Genomic DNA, 26121 nt, shown 5'->3' with positions numbered 1-26121 from the left:
ATAAGCGTCAAAATCATTTGAAGCAAGTTCAAAATATGCAATCAAATGAAGTTGTTTAAGTTATAGTTACTGTTTTATACACTGTTAAAGACATGTACCCTACTGTAACGTTGAGAAGCATGCGCAAAGAAATAAGTTAGTTTATTCAATACGTCACAAGGATATTGGATATTGGAACCGAGGGACATTTGGTCGCCGAAGGTCGTTTGCAACCGACCTTCATCCGCCTAAAGACTCACGCCTGCGTACCACGTGTATTTTCTACTCAAATAGTCCTCACAATGAATAACAAAATCACTGCAAAGGAGCTACGAAAACAGTTCTTCGAATTTTTTGAATCAAAGGGACATGTTTATGTTCATTCTTCTTCTACTATCCCTCATAATGACCCCACACTCTTGTTTGCAAATGCTGGAATGAATCAAGTAACTTATTATTTAATCGTAATTTTTCTCAGTATAAACCGATCTTCCAAGGGACTGTGGACCCAAATAGCGAACTTGGCCGACTCAAAAGATCATACAACTCCCAAAAATGTATCAGAGCTGGAGGAAAACATAATGATTTGGATGATGTCGGACGTGATGTTTACCACCATACGTTCTTTGAAATGCTCGGAAATTGGTCGTTTGGAGATTACTTCAAAAAAGAAGCTTGTGAGTGGGCTTGGGAATTGTTGACGGAAGTATGGAAAATACCGAGTGAACGTTTGTATGTTACATACTTTGGTGGTGATATATCAAATGGTCTACCTGCAGATGAAGAAGCGCGTGACATCTGGATTTCAATCGGGTACTGTTTTTGCGTTAAACATTCTTTCGTTTTTAAAGCATCCCACATGAAACCTTATATACCTGCAAGTCTTCGGTATTAATGTATGACTATAAATTATACAAATTTATCGCGTGATAACCAACTTAAACTGTGTACCGTCTAGATCTTTTACAAATCCCGTAGGTATTGTAAAGAAGTATCAGTTTTTAGTTATTTGGCATCCTAATAATGACTGAGTTAAATTCACCTCCCACTGACACCGGAGCAGATAGTGTCATCTTTGCTTCCACAAGTATAGTCCATCTAATTGTATAGTGACGAAAACTAGCAGCCACAGGTCTTCGGACTATTTTATTTGGGTGATGATGTCTGAGGTAGTTTATTCAGGAAGGAGTTAACACCAGTCTCTGAAGTCGCTACAACATGAAGCTTTCTACTTGAGTGTTGTAGTTCAAAATCTTTACCAACAGTTCCTTTTTATACTCGATATTCAACGTTTCGCAGAACCGTACGTTTGATAGGGAATTATAGTCAGATACAAGGAGATAATTAAAGAAAGGACTGCGATACTGCTCAGGTACCCGAACCGAAGCACATGGTTTTCTTAGGGGGGGACACCACGAGCCTCCGATCTGAAGGTCTAATCCACAAGACAGTGGAGCAATATTAGGGGATGCAGTCCCATGGTAGTCGGTTACCAACAATAGGTTCATATGCCATTTGTTCTGCTCAGGATCGTGGAGTCCATGTGCAATATTGGTTTGGAATCAAGGTTTTCCAACTTCTCTAGATGGATCTTCCATATCCACCAACTCGGTTAAGGTGCCGAACATTCTCTTTTCGTCCTTTCAATTTCATAAAAACACCCTGCCGCGAGAAAGCAGTGAGTAGGACTTCCCTGGTAGTGGTTGTATGCACGTGGCAATGTGTGAGCATTTTGAGAGGCATAGTTGATTCTCCCCACCCTCGACCATAACAGGGCATTCGAGTACAGGTATTTTTCTTCTACCGAAATTCAAGTTCGATTGCTGCTTCACCCTCTTTAGTTTTGACCATCTGGTTGTATCATTAACCTTCATAATATAAGTGTGACTCAAAGTCAAGTAGGCGAATCTGTACTTTGTAGTCATTGACAACAATGATAATAATAATACTAATGGCCACGTTTTATTTGCTCCTATATCTTTCTATTTCTGTGAATTTTCTTATGTTATTCTGTGGAAAGTATGATAATCAAAAATATAACTTTTGTAACAGGTTTTTTATTGCATTGTATTTATTTATTTATTTATTTATTTAAACATAAATATTGGTACAAGGAAGCACCAGATACATATGCGCCATACAAATCTCATTCGATTTTTGTGAGGACTGTGATACTGCCCAGGTGCCCAAACTGAAGCAGGTGGTTTTCTTAGGGGCCCACATCCGGAGCCTTTGACCTAAAGATCTGATCCACAAGGCAGTGGAGCATCGTGAGGAGATGCAGTCCCATGGTAGCCGGTGATCAACGATTGATTCGTACGCCATTTGTTCCCTCAGGATACTGGAGCCCATGTGCACCATTGGTTTGGAATCAGGGTTTTCCAACTCCCCTAGGTGGATGCTCTGTGTCCACCAACCCGGTTAAAGCGCCGGACATTCGCTTTTCGTCCTCTCACTTTCGTAACCAACAGTAATGCCACGAGAAGGCAGCGAGTAGGACTTCCGTGGCAGAGACTATATATTCGCTGGCCATGTGAGAGTATTTCGAGAGGGAGAGTGGACTCTCCCCACTCTCGGCCGTACCAGGGCATTTGGGGGCATTGCCTTGTAGGTTTTTCATAAGTTCTGTTCACTTTCAAAAAAAGACAACAAGTCGTTAAAGTTCTGAAATGGGAACCTTTTGTTCTGTGATCTTGAACTTTGAGATTAAGACGCAATTTTAGCAGTGCCAAAAACTTAGACATAAGTTTGATCACCGTACCACCTAATAAACCTTGGAATTAACAATAGTCTAAGCAGTTGTTGGTACAAAAGTATGACTTCTCATATATTTTTCATGATTGTTTCCTAGATTTCATTAGATAGCATTTTAACTAGTGCATTCTCATGGTTTAAACATAACTTGTTCTTGAATAGTGATACTGTGTAATACCGGTTAGTCGTATAGTTACTCGTTCAAGCTCTCAAATAAGTCAACTAGGTCGGGTATCATTGATATTTCTATCTTCAGTGTTTAATTCTGTCACATAAAATTACACACACTACATTGTACTGATCTTTCTGTGTATTATCCTTGAGAAAGTATTTAAACTTAACTTCGATATTCTTAACTTTTCTGATTTCAAGCTTACCTAAGGATCACGTGCTTCCGTTTGGTATGAAAGAGAACTTTTGGGAGATGGGTGAAACAGGTCCTTGTGGCCCTTGCTCTGAGATACACTATGATCGTATGGGAGATCGTGATGCTGCTCATTTGGTTAATCAAGATGATCCAGATGTACTGGAGATATGGAACCTTGTGTTTATACAGTTTAACCGGTACTCTAACATAACTTTTAAGTGTATGTATATTTATGTTTTTGTCCTTTAAAATTGAGGATGCGATAATAGATCGTACTAAATACAACTACGTGAAAAATTACTTAACTTCTGTAGGGTGCATTTGTTGTGTGAAACACGATAAATTTACTGTATTTGGTTGCTTCCTCCTCAGCCACATAGAAAATAATATGTTTAATTCTAATTATTAACATAATTTCGAAAAACTAATTTTCAGTCAATAAAACAATTTTTGCAATGTGAAAGAAGTTAAGAATCAAAGTTTCTTAAAAAGGGTTATTTTTATAATTGTCTAGAGTGGTTATCGCAGAATATTAGGATAACTTGGTTACGTAATATGACAGGGTTTTAGAGTTTTAGATTGGGCTATATACAATTTTTATGACTCATATTTTGGTATACGAATTCTTATTTAATTAATAAGTTATAAAGTCGAAATTAAATCGAATGTGCTTCCACACCACACATATCCAGTATTTTGGGGATGTTTGCTAAAGCTGGAAAAAATCTGTTTCATAAGAGAACACGAAATACTTTAAAGTGAACAATATAAGGCTCTACTGATTGAGTTACGAAACCTAACTACATATGTAACTTCTATTTCATGTCTTGAAAATACACCCTAGTGATGATATTTATTTCGGTAGTTTTAATTCTTTTCTCATTTTCCCTTAGATCTTATCATTCTTCTGTACACAATGTTGTGTCATGTAGCATAAGTACTTGTATATACTTGATGACCACAATGTACGATAGGTTTTGGCAAAAATCTGAATTATGAATAAGGCGTTGTTTGTGTTTACTAATCCATCTTTTTAACATTTACAAGACAACCTGATATTTATATTTCCATAACTTCTGTTTAAGGGAAGAGGGCGGATCTTTAAAACCTCTACCGGCAAAACATATTGATACGGGTATGGGATTTGAGCGGGTCTTGTCAGTCCTTCAGAACAAACGATCTAATTATGACACAGACTTATTCGTACCTTTATTCAAGACGATCGAAGCTGTAAGTTTTGTTTTGAATATTAGAAATTTGTTAGTTATGAGTTTAGTAATTACTTTAACGCTTATAAATTGTAAACTTCACGGGTATAGAGAATTTCTTATTTCTTTAATCAACAATACATGCCGAGGATATTCACCCCACTCCAAAGTATGTATATTAGTAAGTTCTTAAAAGTAATATAACTTTCGCTAAGTAGATTTTGTCCTATGATTCAGTAAAAATATTTTACACTTCGTCTCAAATTTTTATTCATTACTAAAGTTGTTTAGAAGCACTTAATTAAGTTTTTGCTAAATAGGTTTTGTGGGCCGATAACTTGGTTCAGAAGCCACATGTATGTTCATATATTAGGCTGTAAGCTACATCTATTTTGTCAGCTCACTTAACTAACTGACTATCCACACCATTATTGGAACAATGATATCGCAATCCTTAAAATACTGATGGATAAGAAAATATTCAGATGACAGATCATGAGCTTTACGGAATCGAGAAATGTTTTATTGTATGCTATCTATTACACCAATTGGTTTAATATTGCTTTAACCTTGTATACGTAATGTTTATGGGAGTTTATGAGTCATCTCTTTACAGACAAACTAATTTCTTCAAGCAAAATACACCTAACGTTTTCTCTAGTCATAAAATCTGAAGTTTAGCTATGTTCTCATAGGTTTTTCTTTAATTTGGAGCCTTATACAGATGTATCCAGGTCTTTACATTTGTATGCTAGATTTTATATAGTATATCAGTCAATCATCTCGCAATATTGTTTTTTAGGTCATAAAATAATTGTAAGCTTATTCAGAGTAATACTTTGGTGATGTTCTCTATTATAGACTTTCTTTACAGACTTTTTTCCTTGTAATCATGAATCGACCTAGGTTTAAACTACCATTAAAAACCTGGAAGCACCGGACAATCGTTTCGTCGTAGTGTGGTACTCCTCAGCAGTGCGCGTTTACGACTCGGCAATCAGGAGTCGAACCCAAGACCTTCGGTCTCACACGTAAACACTTGACTTCTAAACCACTGAGTCGGCATCGAACGGTGTTAATGTCTTAATCACTTTTTTCATACCACTTATTAGTATTCCTTATTGTCGGTTTTCGGGTTGTATTACTTACTTACTTACGCCTGTTACTCCCAATGGAGCATAGGCCGCCGACCAGCTTTCTCCAACCCACTCTGTCCTGGGCCTTCTTTTCTAGTTCTTTCCAGTTCTTGTTCATTCTTCTCATGTCTGTCTCTATTTCTCGGCGTAATGTGTTCTTTGGTCTTCCTCTTCTCCTTTGACCTTCAGGATTCCATGTGAGGGCTTGTCTTGTGACACAATTGGGTGATTTCCTCAAAGTGTGTCCTATCCACTTCCAGCGCTTCTTCCTGATTTCTTCCTCCGCTGGAATCTGATTTGTTGTCTCCCATAGTAACTTGTTGCTGATAGTGTCTGGCCATCGGATCCGAAGTATCTTGCGTAGACAGCTGTTAATAAACACTTGTATCTTCTGGATAATGGCTTTCGTAGTTCTCCACGTCTCTGCCCCATACAGAAGAACTGTCTTGACATTTGTATTGAAAATTCTAACCTTGGTGTTGGTTGACAATTGTTTTGAGCTCCAGATGTTTTTCAGTTGTAGGTATGCTGCTCTTGCTTTGCCGATCCGCGCCCTCACATCTGCATCTGATCCACCGTGTTCATCAATGATGCTGCCCAGATATGTAAAGATTTCCACATCCTCCAAAGCTTCTCCGTCAAGTGTAATTGGATTGGTGCATATTGTATTGTATCGGAGAGTCTTGCTTTTCCCTTTGTTTATATTGAGACCTACTGCTGCTGAGGCTGCTGCTACACTGGTCGTTTTCTCCTGCATTTGTTGTTGCGTTTGTGATAGAAGAGCCAGATCATCCGCGAAGTCTAAATCGTCAAGCTGCATCCTGCCTGTCCACTGTATCCCGTGCATTCCTCCAGATGTTGACGTCTTCATAATCCAGTCGATCACCAGGAGAAAGAGAAAGGGTGAGAGTAGGCAACCTTGCCTAACACCGGTCTTTACCTCGAACGAGTCGGTGAGTTGTCCTCCGTGGATGATTTGGCAGTTTAGTCCATCATAGGAGTTCCGTATGATGTTGACTATCTTCTCAGGCACGCCGTAGTGTCGAAGAAGCTTCCATAGTGTCGTCCTGTCCACGCTACCAAATGCCTTCTCGTAGTCGATGAAGTTGATGTACAGTGATGAATTCCATTCGATTGATTGTTCCACAATGATACGTAGAGTTGCGATTTGATCTGTGCACGATCTATCCTTACGAAATCCAGCTTGTTGATCTCGAAGTTGAGCGTCCACGGAATCCTTCATCCTGTTTAACAATACTCTGTTGAAGACTTTTCCTGGTATTGAGAGGAGAGTGATGCCCCTGTAGTTGTCGCACTTGCTCAGATCGCCTTTCTTTGGTATCTTGATGAGAAGTCCTTCTTTCCAGTCTGTTGGTACATGTTCTTCGTCCCAAATCTTACTGAAGAGGATGTGGAGTATCTTGGCAGTTGCTGTTACATTTGCTTTCAGTGCCTCTGCTGGGATGTTGTCTGGTCCCGCTGCTTTGCCACTCTTGATTTGTCTAATGGCCATGTTCGGGTTGTATACTTTTTACAAATACTTAACTTTTATATATTTACTTTCGCTCCTTATCTTTCAGGGCACTAATACAAGACCATATACGGGCAAAGTGGGAGTTGAAGATACTGATAAAATTGATATGGCTTATCGTGTACTAGCTGATCACGCTCGAGTTCTGACCATTGCTTTAGGTGACGGTGGACGTGCTCAGAATACTGGTCGAGGATATGTGATTCGTCGTATTTTAAGACGTGCTGTTAGATTTGCTGTCGAGGTTTTAAACGCGAAGCCTGGATTTTTAGCTACTTTAGTTGACATTGTGATTGAGACGTTGGGAGATGCTTTCCCAGAAATAACCCGAGATCCAGATACAGTACGTTTACTGGTTTACCTTTTGAATTTCTCAATGATACTGAAAGGGCGTTTGTGAATTGTAAACATCTCTATTTTGCATATTTATTTATTTATTTAAACAAATATTGGTACAAGGCGGCACCAAATAGAAATGCGCCACATAAATCATTCGATTTGTGTGAGGACTGGGATACTGCTCAGGTACCCGAACCGAAGCACATGGTTTTCTTAGGGGGGGACACCACGAGCCTCCGACCTGAAGGTCTAATCCACAAGACAGTGGAGCAATATTAGGGGATGCAGTCCCATGGTAGTCGGTTACCAACAATAGGTTCATATGCCATTTGTTCTGCTCAGGATCGTGGAGTCCATGTGCAATATTGGTTTGGAATCAAGGTTTTCCAACTTCTCTAGATGGATCTTCCATATCCACCAACTCGGTTAAGGTGCCGAACATTCTCTTTTCGTCCTTTCAATTTCATAAAAACACCCTGCTGCGAGAAGGCAGTGAGTAGGACTTCCCTGGTAGTGGTTGTATGCACGTGGCGATGTGTGAGCATTTGGAGAGGCATAGTTGATTCTCTCCACCCTCTACCGTATCAGGGTATTACATGTGTAGGATAACCTTTTCACGCCTGTTTTTATGAGAAAAGGATTATCTAGTTAGCACTTACTTTACCTAATTAAAGAAATGTTTTATAGCATAATTGATGTTAATCCCTTTTTAAGGTCCATACTTTGTGTTGATTGATTTAAATTCTTATGATGTGCACATATCAAATATCCATCACGTAATAACCGTTTTAGCTGATTCAAAATTCCTAACTTATTATCTTTTACTTTGATATAACGTTCTGCAAATGCCGTGCGATGATCATACAATCCATTTCAAAACATTAGCTTTTTATATGATCAGTGAAATATTACCACAAATACTGATAACCTTCTTTTTGAAACCTCAAAGATTACCTCTACATCTCAAAAACTTGATTTCGGCTGTCAAATAGCCATCGAAAACAGGCGAACCGCTATAAATGCATTACTGTCGATCTTCTAGTTTATCTCTTGGGCACATTAGAATTCACTTGATATGATTTAAGTGTGGTGACTGTTGCAACTTGATTTTATTTAGCGCGTGGTACATACCTCTTTAAAATGAAGTTCGGGTAAAAGAGGAGTCTTGGGCATGGGGTCAACAATCCTACCCCGTAGAAAACAAATCCACTCAGGAAACGCTAACCAGAATAAACGTTTCGAACCATTTAAATTCTGCCCTGGAAGTTGAAGGATCTCATAATGAAAGTCGGAATTCTTCGGAAGTCACAAGACCGATACCTCTTCTAACAGCCAAAGCAACAATTAATAAAGGTACATGGAATGTCTGGACAATGTGGAGGCCCAAGAGGACCAATCAAATAGCTACAGAGATGAAAAGATACAACTTGGTGGTGCTCGGAATAGGGGAAGCCCATTGGACACAGATCGGACAGAAAAAGCAAGAATCGTGAGAGATGCTGTTGTACTCTGGTCACGAAGAAGGAACTGCCTCACATACACAAGGAGTTGCACTGATGCCGTTCAGAGAGGCGCGCAAAACACTTATAGGATGGTAATCTCATGGATCCAGGATCATCTAAGCGTCCTTCAAAACAAAGAAGTATGGGATAACAATGAATGTTATCCAGTGTTATGCTTTCATCATTAAAAGCAATGACGACTTTAGAGACCAGTTTTACGAGAGGCTGCAGTCGGTCATAGAGAAGTGCCTAGGTAAGGACCTGACGATCGTGATGGGAGACCTAGACGTCAAATGCCGAATAGACAATACTAAGGATGAATATATCAATGGACGACGTGGACTGACTGGAAGAAAGAAACGAGGACGGAGAGATATCTACAAATCTATGTGCTTTCAACAAAGTGGTTCTAGGTGGCACCATATTCCCTCATAAACGCATACACAAAGCTTCACGGGTCTCACCGGATCACACTACGGAGAACCAGGTCGATCATATTTTTATCACTAGAAAATTCAGAAGGTCAATAGAAGTGAGGACCAGAAGAAGAACTGACATAGCTTCATATCACCATTTGGTGGTTGTCAAGATGAAACTTAAACTAAAGAAGCAATGGACAACCTGAAAAACTGCATTATGAATGTTTAATATAGCCTTCCATCAAGATACTGATAAACTCAACGAATTCAAGGTAGTTCTCAGCAGTAGGTTCCAAGCCTTACAAGGTATACTCAGAGAAGAGGAAACCACTATGCAGCACAGCTGGAAAGGGGTCAAAAAAGCACTAACTTCCACGTCCCGGTAGGTGATGGACAGCAAGAAGTATCATCATAAGGAATGGAGAAAAAGAAGACAGCAATTAACAATAATCGAACAAGAGTGGAGAAATTCAAGGGATAGATCGAGTGCACAGAGAAGCAAACAAGAGAGTGGAGGGGAGCATTAGAGCCGACAAGCAGAAATATGTGGAAGACCTAGCAACGACAGCGAAGAGAGATGTAAGAGAAGAGAACAGAAGAGAACTATATTACACAACAAAGAAACTAGCAGGAAGTATTATGAACCTATACACAGCATCAAACGCAGTGAAGACAACCAGTGTAGCAGAAACCTCTGGAGCAGTAGGTCTCAACATACAAAAGGCAAGAAACAAGATCCTTAAATACTATGACACGTGCACTAACCAAATCATATCTTATGGAGAAGCCAAAAAGGTGGAAAGTTTCACGTACCTGAGCAGTATCATTAATAAATAAGAGGGACCTGATGCAGATGTGAAGGCACAGATTGGCAAAACAAGACCAGCATTCCTACAATTAAAGAACATTTTGAACTAAAAACAACTGTCAATCAACATCAAAATCAGAATCTTCAATACGAATGCCAAGACAGTTCTATTGTATGGAGCTGAAACGTAGAGAACTACTGCAACCATCATCAAAAAGTACAAGTATTTATAAACATTTGTCCACGCAAGATACTGAATTTCCGTTCGGGCGGATATCATCAGCAGCGAGCTACAGTGGGAGAGAACAAACATACTTCCAGCTCAAGAGGAAATTAGGAAAAGACTTTGGAAGTGGATAGGATATACATTACGGAAGTCAACAAACTGCATCACAAGGCAAGCTGTAAATTTAAATCCTTAAGGGAAACGGAAAAGAGGAAAACTACAGAACCTACTGTGTCGGGTATTGAAAAGACATGAAAAGGATGAATAGCAATTGGAAAGGATCGCTCAGAACAGAGTTCGATGGAGAATCTTGGTGAGCGGCCTATACTCCACGAGGGGTAACGGGTGTAAGTACATAACTGTGTGTGGAGTAAGAATCGGCGAAGAATGAGCTCAAATGGATCAAAGTCAGATCACTCGAATTTTAACCATAAGGCTAAAAGTCCAAACGCTGATTAGTTTTCGTATCATTCAGAGGAAGTATGACAGTAAGCCGATTTCATAAATGTGTATGTGATTGTTGAATTATGTTTCATTTTATCGTTTTATCCGGTTTAATTTAATTATATTTATATTCTATTCATATTCTTTTTAGATAAAAGAACTTATTAATGAGGAAGAAGAACAGTTTTTAGTTACTTTAAAGCGTGGCCGACGTTTCTTTGATCGTGTAATCAAAGATTTAAAAGCATCAGGGAGTAACAACACTACCTTGTCCGGTGAAGTTGCATGGGGTTTATACGAAACTTACGGTTTTCCTTTGGATTTAACACAAATACTGGCTGAAGAACACCATTTAAAGGTACTTTGTTCTATCACAATTCGATTGTTTTGCTTGAATTTTAACTATTTTTACAAGCTCATTACGCACATGTGGCTGTGTAATTAAAGCGTTAGACTTGCATCCAGTAAAATTCATGTTCGAACTCTTCTACTCTTTCTTTGGTTTAGAGAAGCGGGAAGTATTTTTTTGAGACTATTATTATTAACGTTGACTAATTTTTATATGCATGTGTGTATGTATCGCCTACTCTATTTATCTTATATCTTAAGTTTATTTTTGTCTGTCTGTCAATATTGAGTGACGCTTAACCAAATCCACTTCGCTTACTCGCCGCTTCGCTTTCCGGGTGATTACTTTAAATTTCTGTCTGAATAAATGAGTGCTTGAAATAAGTTCACCCAACTCAAACCGTTTTTTGGCTTCTTATTACTGCCGTCACACAAATGGGGTTAGCCTAGGCAATAAATGGAGTTAAATGGAATATTTATGCTCACAGCATATCCATCATACGTCCATCCAAATCGGAGTCAGGTCAGCGGAGTACAAAAACTTAATACTGTTTATTCAAAATTAATAAACTGTATTATTAATGTTTCATCAATCCCTTGTTTTGTTTGTTTCAGATTGATTTAAATGGATATGAAAAAGCTAAAGAAGAAGCTCAAATTCGTAGTCAAAGCAGAAAATGTACAGGTGGTTCAATTATTGATCTTACTGTACATGCATTAGCTGAACTAAAAAGTAAAAATATATCAGTAACAGATGATTCAGAAAAATTTGTTTATACATCGGATCTTAATGGAAATTATGGTAATTTCTTCTACTTTCTATGAAACGTTTTTCTTTTTCCCGGTAGATTTGACTTTCTACATTAGTTAGTAGTATTGATATGATTTTAACATTTATTTTTAGGAATATAATTTATTTATTATTATTCATGATTAGGATAGTTGAAAAATCTCTGTCATGCATAAGAATTATATGAAATTGTGGTGAAACTATAATTTATGCCCGACCTTCAAGAGACGCTTTAATGACTTTGAGAATGTCCACCTACTTACCAGGGCTAAATGAGGGCTATAAAGAGGTGCAAATAATAAATATTATGATTTACAGTTGATGGTTAGGGTTAGGAATTAGGTTTATTGTTTTCATCACGAACTGACATCAGCTAAAATGCCAAAACGCTATTTAGCCAAATGGACGAGTGAATTTCGCGCCAAAATCCAAGACCTGTTATCTTAAATCTAATTGGTTCGTCAATAAATTATAGTCTCGTCGAAATCGGTACTTAATATTCTTAAGTAATATGATTTTGTTCACAACTGAAAGGTTAATTCATTTCTACCAATAATTTGAGAGATAATTTAACTATGCGATAAAAAAGACAACAACTTTGGAAGCTATTTTTCTACGATTATTTTTTCGGTCTTATAATTTACGTATTACCCTTGGCTCCAAGCTTTTGTTTGAACTGTAAATTGTTGCTATAGCATTTTCCACTCACAAACTAGAGCCGATTGTTTGTGTAGTCAGTGCTCTGTTTTTCTCATCATTATATGTTGTTGTTCCGTGTTAACATTGTTACTACTCAATTGGTCCACTGCGTGGGTAGTCTTGTCTCGTATGTGTATAAATGAATATTTGAAATATAACAACGATCTTGGACTAGTGATCTTTGATCTTTTGTTCTTCCTCTTCGTTCGGAGATAGTTAGTACTGAACCCAACCGTCAAGCATAGAGTATCAGTTTTCCCCTGTCCTTGCTGTGTATTAGTTGTTTAAGTTCGTCTATGTGTATTGCCCTGGTATGGCCGAGAGTGGGGAGAGTCCGCTCTCCCTCTCGAAATACTCTCACATGGCCATGCGTAATATAGCCTCTGCCAGGGAAGGCCTACTCACTGCCTTCTGGTGGCGGGGGTGTTGTTTACGAAATTGAAAGGACGAAAAGCAAATGTCCGGCACTTTAACCGGGTTGGTGAACACGGAAAGTCCACCTAGGGGAGTTGGAAAACCTTGATTCCAAACCAATGGTGCACATGGGCTCCAGTATCTTGAAGGAACGAATGGCGTATCAACCAATTGTTTGTCACCGGCTACCATGGTACTGCATCTCCTCACGATGCCCCACTGCCTTGTGGACTAGATCTCTAGGTCAAAGGCTCCGGATGTGGCCCCCTAAGAAAACCACCTGCTTCAGTTTGGGCACCTGGGCAGTATCACAGCCCTCACACAATTCTCATTTGATTTGTGCGACGCATATATATATCTGGTACTCGTTTGTACCAATATTTATGTGTATAAATAAATAAATAAAATAAAATTGCTCAGTTGTATGACAATAATAAGCTATTTTAGTCTTGTCGACTGGACAAAGTATGCTCATCCTTTAGATAACATTTATTTCGTTTATGACTTTGTGTATAATAATAAACTTGTGGCTATTAAGTTGGTTTCGTTACATAATAGTTTGTGAAAGAGAATAAAACTGAAATAATACTTATGATTATTTATGTTTAGTCTAAAACCACAATGATAATACACTCTTAGTGAATGATTACATGAATTCAGCTATCAATAATATAGGCATCAATTTCAAGGTTGGACTTGATAGTTTCAAATAAATTGAGTACTTGGTAGATGGTTAATAATAAATATATATTTTCTTGTTATATCCCAATGAGTAGAAAAATTGTATTTCTGACTTTTTGTGACTTCATGTAACCCACTTCTTCAGAGTAAATCCGGTTATTTATTTACTCTGAAGAAGTGGGTTACATGAAGTCACGAAACGTCAGAAATAAAATTTTTCTACTTACTGGTATATGACAAAAAATTTATTATTATTATTATGAATATACTTACAGGTTTGTATACTTTTTTGTTAACCTTGGTTTGGTTAGTCATACAGTATCACTAATAGCCTTCCTACAAATAGTTTGACTCGAAAGTGACTGTATATATGTTTTGAAAGTATATTTATATCTTAAAAAAAGTAATGTTCAAGTTTGTTATTCAGCATATTTGTAAACAAGAAACTGTAGTTTAAATTCAATTAGTATTGTTTGTTCGAATCTTCCCATTGATGTTTAGGACTGCAACTGGTCAGTCTCTAATTGGCATATGTGCATACTGTGCGTATTGCCTCGATATAGCCTTAATTCACAAGCATTGTAAGCAAAGATAGATAGTGGCTAGGTACTGAGTTCGAGTCCCAGAGTGAACATCAACACTGAGATGCAGGTACATCCAACTGACGAGTCCCAAATAGGACGAAACGCGCGTCCTGGATTCCACTGCTAACCACTATCCATCTTTGTTTAGTAAACTGGTAGATTCTCATAATGTTCATTATTAAAACTTATATTTCCATATTTATATGGAATCGTTTTTCATTTGTGATTAATTTCGCGCAAAATTGTTATCTTATCTTCGTAATCAATATTTTTCTACTTTTATTCTGTCAATTTAGTTTTCCCAGATTCTGAAGCTACAGTTTTAGCTATTCTTTATGAAAATAAATTTGTCGAAAGTGTCGATTTAAGCAGTCAAATGTGTGGGATTATTTTAAACAAAACTATATTTTATGCAGAATCTGGAGGACAGTTATATGATCATGGTTTTATAACAAGTTTAACAGATGAGGTAACTAATCAGAATTATCTTTTTCTTTCACGAAATGGTGTTTTATTGGTTAGATCGACCATCAACCATTAAGTCTCAGGTCTGAACTCCTCTCCATGTGTTCCGCTTCGTGCAACGGGGCAGTGTGGTTAGCCCTCGAACTTAGCATGTGGTTTACACCCAAGTACCTGGCGGATAAATTAATTTATTTTCTAGGTGTTCTTCTTATGATTAAGATAAATTTACCTGATAATAGGGTTTGTTTCGTGATAAGTAGGAAAGACAGGATCATTGGTTTCTAATCATTAGCAACTGATTAATTGACTGATCGATCATGTACTATTGGTTGGATATTTTAAAATAAACATTAGTGTCAATTCTATAGCTATTTTTAATGAATTATACTTTGTGTACAATTTATTGTTTTAGGTTACTGAATTTAGCGTTTCAGATGTACAATGCCGTGGTGGTTATATTTTGCATATTGGAAATTTACATGGCAAATTGATTGTTGGCAACAGAGTACTTCTTTCATTAGATACTGTACGACGTACAGCTTTAATGCGTAATCATACTGGAACTCATGTATTAAATTTTGCTCTTCGTGAATTAGTAGATGAATCAGAACAAAAGGGTAGTTTAGTTGCACCAGACCGTTTACGATTTGATTTTACTGCCAAGGTAAAAATATAAAATATTTGTAAGATACTTTTTCTGAACATTTATTATAAAGATTTATTCTATGACTGAATTATTGCTTTCAATGATTCATTATTAAATGCATAATAGTTATTTACCATTAGAGTAATCTTAATAGATAGGATAAATTTAATAAGTCATTCTGTTGGATGAGAATAATCATTAAAGCTAAATCAAGACATAAATCTTCATTGAATTCGCGTGTTTCACTCGGGAACTGAATTTTAACATTGAACGGCTAATCTGTTCCTAATACTCAATAGTTAGCAGCCAATTTAACATTAATCCAAGTTTAAATATTACAACGGAATAAATCCAGACCTGTTTTTTGATTGATCGCATCTAATATTCGTGTTGTTCCGTTGAACTATTTAAACTTGGATTAATGTTGATTTGGTCATTGATTCTCTGAAGAAGTGGCTTACACTGAGTCACGAAACGTCAGAAGATTTAGTTTTTCTACTCATTGGGATATTACAAATATATTGACTTATTTATAACAATCTACCCAATGCTCAATTTATTCAAAATTATCAAATCAAGATTTGGTAATGATACCTACTCAATAGTTAGGTTATAAACTTACTGTCAATCTAAAGTTTGATTTTGCTCGGCAACTAGATGTGATACAGATTTCATGATTTAAAAGTATTGATTGATATTAGTACTGGAACCATATTTTTATTTTGAGACTCAATCTAATCTTGAAGTAATGGACTAGCGCTAATTATTTGTGTTTTGATTCAATCTACACTTAGAATTGTTTAATGTTTATTAGTTTTTATGCCTAGGAATTTCATGAAAGTGTTATGTAATAGATATCAACTCTTTGTCTCTATGATAATTATAGGATTTCATTTAGTGGTACTGATTTTATTGCCTTTTTGAGAATAAGTTGAGATATGTTATAGTATTCAAAAATTTTTACCACAGATTTGATTAGTTATTCTACAAAGTTTTATCGGAACAAGTTAAATTCCTTGTTATGTCCCGATAACAATAGTGAATGGTAACTTTGGGATCCATTTATGGACCAATATTATGCATATATTTTTTGTCGTATAATTGCTAAATAGCTAAACTATTCATATTCATGTTCCCCTTATTATAAGCTTTATTTTGACCTATAGACTATTATTATACGATTTACTATTCTTGAGTTATCCCTAATCTATTAATTGCTGCCTCCCACATTCACAGCCACATTTGGCTAAATCTTGTACAAATGTTATTTTCTATTTTACTGGTACTATGTGGTCAGTTTGTTTAGTATATAAACTCAGTATGTTTGAAATACAATGATTCATACCGCAGAGGCTGTTATTGGTGTTCTGTACTTAACTAGCTGGGTTAGGCAGAAGCAGGACCGATACGTACTCAAGACTGCTCGTATGGTTTTCGTGTGTCACTGTTTCAATCGATAATTCGCTGCTCTCTGATTGGCGGTCTTATCTCGTCATACGTTAGCAAGGCATCCACTCGGCCACAAGTTATAACATTACTGTTTTTTCATCGGCTAATGGGATCATCTTTATTTTCTTATTTAGTAATAAAACTACATTTTCAATCAATAACGTATATGTTCTTCTTTATAAAATGAAATAGAACCTTGAACAATAACATATACCCGTTATTATCTCATTTATCAATTGCCATATAAGGAATCCTTTGAGACATATTAGTATAAGTATCAAGGAAATCCCTTGCTTCAAACTTTGCTATCCATATTTTTCTTTGAATTTACAAATAGATATGTGTTTTAATCCAATAATTTTCTCTTTTTTATTTATAAGCGGGGTATGACTCGTGATGAATTAGCTAAAGCTGAAGAAATCTGTGATACAATGATAAGCAAACGTTTAAATGTCTATTCATCAAATGTTTCACTGTCATATGCTAAAACTATTCAAGGAGTGCGTGCAGTATTCGGTGAAGCGTATCCTGATCCTGTTCGAGTTGTTTCCATTGGAGTCCCTGTGACAAGTTTAGTGGCTGATCCAGAAACGGGATATGGTAAAACTACCTCAGTTGAATTCTGTGGTGGAACGTATGTAATGTTCTTGTTTATAATTTGTCGTAAATTTGTGCTAATTAGACTGACGAAATTGATTTTCGTTTTAGAAATTAACTGTTGTGAATACAATTGAATAAACAACTTAGTGGATCAGTATAGACAGAATTGGTGAACAAGATCCACAGATCAGTCAGCTACAACGTAGGACCAGGTACACATATGCATCGGTCCAAGTTGCCATACATCATTAGCACAACAAGATGAATACCGAATTCATAGAAGTAGTTAATTTGGTGGTGGTAATAAGTAAAAGTAAGGTTGTATATAAGATCCATAGGAAAAGAGATAATAGAAGTATCCTTTATATACATACAAATATGCATATAAGGACACAGAAAATAAAGTTCGGAAAGAACCAATGATGTTTAGAATTAGGAAGTTTGCAATATTTTTTACCACTGAAGAACTAGAGTAGGATAAAACATGGAATGCATCTGTGAGATTATGACCGAAGTCTTCAACAACTGACTACCACCATGCCGTGTATCATAACATAAAATCAATTCTTAATCTTTCCTTAAATTTTAAGCTCCAATATTTCTTGATATGTACGTTCACATTCAGCCATTTCTAACTATATTCTTAACGTTCACTCTTTCTCATAATTTCTATCATAGTTATCTAGACTCCTTTATTATTGATCATGTCAATTTTGTCTTATCGTGTTAATCTAGTAGTGGCAATTTGGACTAACATACATTTCTACCAGGCTCTACGTTGTTTACAACTGAATCCGTTTGTGTGTAATGACTAATGAAGTTACCGGGTCTCCTAGACTGAAGTCTGTAGGACAGAGTTTACACTTGTAACCGGTTAGTTATAATACTTCAATTATCGAACTACGTTGTGTCGAGCTATGTCTTGATGCTTAAACATTGCACTGTAACATAGTAAAATTCAATGTCCAGTATCCCATTCGCTCGATTCTAATCGGAACAACCAATTACCATCATTCACTTTGACTCATGGTCTGCCAACTAATATAAGCCAATGACTATGGAAATTCATTTAAATACTTTTTATGAGCTAAGTGTTAAATTTGTTTGTGAAGGAAAACAGCAAATTATTAACAAATCACTTTCTTCATCTGGGATTTTTCTTTCTCTACAGTCATGTTCTTAATACTAAACATATTGGAGTTTTAGTGATTGTTAGTGAAGAGGCCATATCTAAAGGTGTTCGACGTATTATAGCTCTCACTGGCCACGAAGCTGAACGTGTAAGTATTCACATGAAGTCGCTTATTGTTATTACTATCGCCTAAAATTAGTGTTTTCATTGTTGTGTTTTTTTGTGTGGATATTTGCTTTAAATACGACGCTATTTAAGCAATTAATCAGTGGTAGGTAATGGGTCATAACGTAGAGATGTGTCAGTATCTCCCTATATACTACTGAACTACCTTACTTGATTAGACTCCAAAACAGAACACGGTTGAATAGGAACTAAATTATAGTCCAAATAAAAAAGTTGAATGAAAGTAACAACGACAATGCGAAAACTGTTGGTAAATCTATCAACTAACCCTTCTCACGTCCCTTTATCACCTCTCACTAGTAGGGCAAAGGATTCGAGTACGCGGAACGTTATTCCTGCTCTCCTGAAAGCACTCTCTAAACTACATGTAGGAGCTTTTAACTCCCGAATATTGTGCCAAATAGGACAACAGGCTTCCTTAGCTAGGACTTTAGAATCTCGCACCATCGATGTGTGCTGCGTGTCCGAAACGTTCATACAGGATCTGAGTAACGTCATTCGTTTGACTTCACCATGCCAAAATAAAGAAGCAACTCGACTCACGCTTCGTGTATCTGGAAGCTTTGATGCTGCTTCCCGTGACCTCGCTGGTGTGGGTATAGCATTAAGTCCTAGGGCAGAACTAGCTCTTTTAGACTGGATCCAAGAAGACAGTCGTCTGTGCGCTTTCCGACTAAACGAAACAGTAAAGACTGGGAAAGATAGGGACACTCGTCGTTGCCTCTTCGTCGTCTCACTAAATGATTGACGGTGATGTTACTGAAACTTGATCGATAGGGTCCAATCATTGCTAAAAACTAGATAAAATTGATATCAGTCAATGCTCAGCGATCAATCAGTGCAAATATTTCAGCCCTACAGGTTGTCATTCGCGGTTTGAATGACTTATTGGTAATGTTTCAACCTAATAATAAACCTAAATCCATGCCTTTTTGCTAATTACCTCTAACTACTTAACACTATGGCTCGTATTACTAACTGTATTTCTATGCATAAATGAATGGAATAGTATCACAACTGGCAACCTTTAGGTTAAAAAACGCATATTTTAACCAATACTCAGAATTTTGAGAAATTATATGTTTATTTATTTATTTAAACATATAAATATTGGTAAAAAGGGGCACCAGATATTTATGCGCCGCACAAATTTCACTTGATTTATGTTGGGGCTGTGATACTGTCCAGGTGCCCAAACTGAAGCAGGTGGTCTTCTTAGGGGGCCACACCCGGAGCCTTTGACCTAAAGGTCTGATCCACAAGGCAGTGTAGCATCGTGAGGAGATGCAGTCCCATGGTAGCCGTTGACGAACGATTGATTCATGCGCCACTTGTTCCTTCAGGATCGTGGAACCCATGTGCAATATTGGTTTGGTATGAGGGTTTCCCAACTCCCCTAGATGGAGCCTCCGTACCCACCGACCCGGTTAAAGCTCCGGACATTCGCTTTTTGTCCTCTCAATTTCGTAAACAACACCCGTGGTGCGAGAAGGCAGTGAGTAGGACTTCCCTGACAGAGGCTATATACACGTGGTGATGTGAGAGCATTTCGAGAGGGAGAGCGAAATCTCCCAACTCTCGACCGTACCAGGGCATTCGGGGGCAATTATATGTTAGTCCATTTTGCTTCCTTGTTATATTACCTAAGGTTTGTTAAATCAAAGGAGATATCCTACTTAAAGACTCTTTGTAACCAATTCATTTTTATAATGTTTACAACATATCGTTTTATAAAATTGTCTCATATCTTTTTTTTTCTCTCTACTAAATCCAATTCTTCATTTTTAAAGGCACAAAAAGAAGCTTTACGACTTGATAATGAAGTTAATGAATTCATTAAATTAGTGAATCAATCAATTTCTCTTCATCAAAACCATAATAATAATATAACTGATGATTTCAATATAAATCGACAAATGTCCAATTTATCTGAACATGTTTCACGTGCTGTTATTAGTCAACATCATCGAGAAAATTTACGTGAAAAATTATTTAAAGCCAAAAAATTATTAGATGCACGTGATAAAGCATCAAAGACAGCTATTACTTCTAAGGTGAAAGTTTCCTTCTTTTGAAGAATCCCCTCCTTATTGTTTTTGTTTATTTATTTGAAAGTGTTCAAGTACAGTTTTATGGAAGGTTTTGTTTATTTTTTTTTAATGACTGATACGTCTTGTTGATTGAACGCTATACTCGGATCCTAAGCTAGAACTACACAGAGACTTGAACACGAGAGAAAAGGCACAAAAAAATATGCAGGAAGCAATTTACTCCAAAGGTTCATTTATGTACAGAAAATATTGATGTTTTTATAGTATTTTAGAAGTCCTTGGGTTTTCCTGAAAATTCTAGAATACTACTAAACATAGCACTGTAGTAATCAGTCAATCAGAACATCTACATGCGACTTTTCATTTTCGTGATGTTTCTAGCAAAACTTCTAATCAAACGCTGATAGGATAAAATGCTCCTTAATGTTTCCTGAGCTTGTCATGTCTATTGTGAGAAATTTGCAGGATCATCCCAACAATGACAATGTTCATTACAATCTAACATCAATAAACATAATATTACTTTTGATATGAAGCACAGGGAACAACTATTTCATTTTAGATTGAAACTACAGTATTGCGTAGAATTCACTTTCATTTCTCACAGTGCTATATTCGAAGAGTTTATGATATCACTTAGAACCTGTGAACAGAATGATATCAACAACACAACTACAGGACAAGCTAAACTATTGCACTGCTCTCAGCCCTGCTAATTGGAAGGAGAAGACCAGATTCAACCGAAGGAAAAGTATATTACACAACCAGTTAGAAGCACGAACGAACCAGCGTATAACTCATGCGTATATATAAAATACAAAAATTTCCTTCGAAAACGTCACAAACTAGCGTACTAAAAGAGGGAACGAACCAACAACGTTTAAGGTCATTCCGAGTGGGAAATACAAACTGAAGGTAAAAGTAAGTGCTTTTGGCGAAAAAGTGAGAAATTCAAATTTCCAAAATAAAATTACAAGAATGAAAAGTTTTCCAAGTAATTTCTGGGGATTTAGCATCCTAACACACAGTGAACCTAGCGTTATTTCGTCGAATTTCAATAGTGTTGTGAAGATTGTTGAACTTGGAACTTGACATTACAGACGATCTTTAGTTTAAAGGTAAATCGCCTACTGCGACTCTTAAAGGTCAGTGCGTAATGTGAGTTGTACTTGCACATTACTGCGGAGTCCTAAACTAAAACGAAACGGTTGTCCATCCTTCTTGGTTTTCATTGGTTGTCCTACCAAAGTGATTCCATGTGAAACTCCAAATTTTTGTTACACCACGACTGTCATTCAATGGCATCAGTAAGTTACTAATTCTCACTTGAAATATTTCTCAATGTTGTGTGTAATAAAATAAATGAAAGTAATAGACAGAAAGCTGCTGGTTTAAAACTAAACAACACAGTTTGCTATGAGCATTCAAATTGATATTCGTAGCTTTGATACTCTAGCCTGTTCTCTTTTACAACTGTAAATACGAATAAAACAGACATTCAAAGATTTGAGAGGAGAACGTGTTATACTTTCTTCATCTTGTATTATTTTCCGAAATTAACGCTGTTCATTTCGTTTGGAATAAACAATATATATGGAAGGAAGATCCGTATGAGTGAAGTACTCCATTTATGAGATTATTTATATTTGTAATAATCAGTGCTTAAGCAACAAAAGAATAAAACAGTCATCATCGGTCTTTTTGTACATTTCATTTGTGGCATGTGATTTGACTCAGTTGTTGTGCTATTCAACTATCTTTGTAATGTTGAAACTTAAAATTACTCACCTAATCTTTATCATCTACATCATTTTAGGTTTTAGAAGAGGCTCGATTATTAGGTGAAAGTCTTGCTAACTCTCCTAGTAATTATATCATTCATGTTTTCGATGCTCAATCGAATACAAAAATTATGAATTCTGCTATAAAAGAAATAGAACGAATATGCCCGAATAAAGCTGTAATGGTAATTTCTTCAGACCTTACTTCAAAGAAATTGACTGTTCTTTGTCAAGTCCCAAAAGTAAGTGACATTTTAAATTTTAATAATTTTTTTTGGTAAGCGTTTTTTTAGCGAGTTGGTTTTCTAAAGGATGGGGTCACTAACCCCATGCCCAACCCTCCTCCTTTATACGGGCTCGAGACCGGCAGTAGATCTCGGAGGAGCTACAGGCGGAGTTGACATTTTAAATTTAAGGGCAAAATATTGTAGTATTTTTGTTTCTGTTGTTATTGTGTTTAGAAATTTTAACATAAATTCTTTGTTAAAAGCCTAAACCTATACGTTAATAAGGATTAGATTACAAAAAATTGTTATGTTCTGCCTCATACAATTCAGATTATCACTTTTCTTATACGCTTACCCATCTACCTATGTAAGTGAAGTTACTGACAAATGACTGGAAAACTTAAGTCGGGGAACAGAATAAACTGGTAAATAAATCAACAGTATATTATTATTTGTCTTTTTGACTCAGACAATGATATGTAGGCTGAAATCTCTATTAGGAGTATAATTGGCTTCCTCCAATAGCGTGTCTTATCCATAGTTTGACTCTGAGATGATATGTAACTAGACTCAGCCTTATGTATTGAAAAGAAAAGAATTCTCATACCAGATAGACCACCAGTAGTTTCATTCTGTTGTTGTTAACATTGAAAAATTATCTGTTCCATCACCGTGTAGGTCAAATCTTGATAGCTTATTGTGCTCTTAAGTAATGATGTTATTGACTGACTGAATAGATAAAACGTGAAGATTAGACTAAAGTAGAGTCAGTAACATTTCAACCGCAAGAAGATGGTACTGCACACATAAGTGGAGAAAAACACCAGTTTTAGTGAAAATGAATTTACTGCCCTAAGAAAGAATCGAAATAATTGTAGTATCAATGATAATAAGAAAGACTGATCATTGAAGAGTACATTTAGAAAAGAATGGATGAATTTGATGAATAAAGAAATACGAAATAATATTAAAGCTCACGAATTGGGAGTAGTTGAAGAAAACTGAACTTTATCAGGGCCTTCACCAAACAGAACTGTCATTTGCTTATTCTAAGTGAATAAGTCAATCTCATAGTAGAAGACCAATCTCTAAAATCCAAGCATAGAAAGCATTATATTTCTAAACGGATCTGTATGAAAGAGTTAAATAAAACTCGAAAAATATCGGGATTCCTGACGAACATGAAATATATTTACTTCACTTCAGTTTCCAGGGGGAATCATTTAAGTCATTAATCTCTTCTCACATCAATGCTCATCTTATTACGGACATTCTGGCTTGATAGAATGACACCAAGCTAATGTTTGTAATATTAATAGAAACCTGTGAAATAAGCCATAACATTTATTCAATATTTTCTTATGTTTAATGACAACAGTGAAGTTGGATTGTAGTTGGTAGTTAAATCCACGATAGGTGTTTTATCCTAACTGGTATTTGTTATCTGGGTGTATGTGCACCTCAGTGTTAACAAGTCGAAAATATAGAAACAAAATGCTTCCTGGTTTCCACTTCTATTCATAACCTAACTTACCAAAAACATGTACTTAAAAGTATAGTGTCAAGGTAATCCGCTAAGGGCAATACATATGTGCTCATCGAGACTGATACAATCCAGTTCCTGATACCAATAACGAGAAAACTGAAACATTTATCTATATATGTATAATGATTATTGATATGCTTGAGCTAAATCAATTTTCTCGGTAACGAACGAAGGCCAATGACACAATTACACGAGAGGTTAATCTAATCCGTTTCCCAGATCCCGCTAACTAGAGGAAGAAGTCCAAGGCGAAGTAGGGAATATATATTCCGTAAGCAGCCGAGTACAAGCAAGTCATAAGGGAAAAAAACTAAAACATATATATACAGCGATAATTTGTCCTTGGGCAGCATTATAAAATAGCACACTCAAAGATACAACGGATCGATAGCATTTAAGATATTCCACAAGTGGGAAATACGACTTGAAGGTAAAAAGAGCGCCTCTGGCGCGAAAACAAGGAAATTCAAATTTTCAAAATAAAATTACAAAATTAAGCCATTTACCAAGTAAGTTCTGGGGATTTGACATCCCCAAAAATTATAGTTAACATAATTATATAGTCAGAAAACTTAGATAATACACTTAATTTTTCATATCTTTATTTTTCTGCTCTCATTACTCATAGGTACTTATTTCACGTGGTTTAAAAGCTAATGAATGGGTTACACATATTAGTAAAACAATGGATGGTAAAGGAGGTGGTAAAGAAAATTCAGCTCAAGCTGTTGGCAGTCGTATTGATACTTTAGATGAAGTAATTCATCTAGCTGATATATTTGCTAATACAAAGTTAACTAACAATTAACACTGTTTATATTGTAGTTATTATTGTTATTTGTATACACATATCTACATTTATAAAATATAGGAATATATAAATGTATTTATATGATGGAAAAGTAAACAAATTTGTTTTATAAAAAGATGTACCAGTGAATTAGTGACAAAGTGAACTAGCGTAAATAGTTTGTTATCATATATATATGATTAATTTGACTTGGTTCTTTTCTTTCAAGGGATACTACCCGTAACTCAGGGTCTGGAAAGTCGGAAAAAAAAAGGAAATTTCGCAAATGCGAAGAAAATGATCTTGGTGGTCTTGTATTAGTATTCCGACACCAGAAAATGGGTTTTAAGCGTTCTTTATGCCCTAACGCTTCAGGCTGGGCTGTTTCGCTTACTACCCTATATATGTGTTGTATACAGTATATGTGAGACTGGAGGTTCGTCATTGACATTGTGGATGGTTCGGCATTGCTTTGGCAAGTTATGCTGGCTGTTCATGTGAAAAGTTGGTTTGCTGTTTAACGGATTTCATTCATACTGGTGGTTGCTTTTCAGTGTTCTCAAGGGCTATTGTCATTGGGCAGTGTCTAGCTCGTTTGTTAAACGGGATTGAGTTGTACTGTTTGGGTTGTCAAGTGAAAGTCTGGATGGTGTCTGGCTCTCCTGAAAACCAATGCAAAATTACCCTGGCCCACAAGGGTATATTTTATATAACTAATAACTGTTCTTTCAAACAGACCGAACAAAATAACATGGATGCCTCACAATTTATATACATATATATCGCTTAAAAATTTGTTGATTCGAATTGTGATGAGGTTCTAAAAACACTTAAATCTATACGAACAATTTCTACCCTACTGTCAAAATATGTATAAATATAATGCATAGTACATTTGAGATGAGATAGTCATGCCATTTCATTTATACTAATCTTTAAAATTCAAACATAGAAAGTATTTTATTTTTAAACAGATCTATATGAAGAAGTTAAATAAAACTTGAGAAATATGGAGATTT

General features: G+C 36.2%; 1 protein-coding gene across 1 annotated transcript, besides 2 other annotated features; it reads left to right on the top strand.

Moving 5' to 3' along the window:
- Positions 1-233: 233 nt before the first annotated feature.
- Positions 234-25120, top strand: Smp_038240 (putative alanyl-tRNA synthetase; the record flags this gene model as incomplete). Its single annotated transcript, XM_018799902.1, has 14 exons — positions 234-425; positions 458-792; positions 3106-3297; positions 4186-4330; positions 7025-7318; positions 10865-11071; positions 11677-11863; positions 14526-14698; positions 15107-15358; positions 17170-17423; positions 18561-18669; positions 20498-20761; positions 22575-22781; positions 24941-25120. Exons 1-14 carry the CDS (start codon positions 282-284, stop codon positions 25118-25120), a joined length of 2943 nt encoding a protein of 980 aa, XP_018653769.1. The 5' UTR covers positions 234-281.
- Positions 1137-1169: a sequence feature (Short protein (Smp_185570, CCD81173.1) was converted to a misc_feature.).
- Positions 1175-1201: a sequence feature (Short protein (Smp_185570, CCD81173.1) was converted to a misc_feature.).
- Positions 25121-26121: the final 1001 nt, after the last annotated feature.

Source organism: Schistosoma mansoni, chromosome W (genome assembly GCF_000237925.1).
Source record: "Schistosoma mansoni strain Puerto Rico chromosome W, complete genome".
Lineage (NCBI taxonomy): Eukaryota > Metazoa > Platyhelminthes > Trematoda > Strigeidida > Schistosomatidae > Schistosoma > Schistosoma mansoni.
This window is presented reverse-complemented; position numbering and strand designations above follow the sequence as displayed.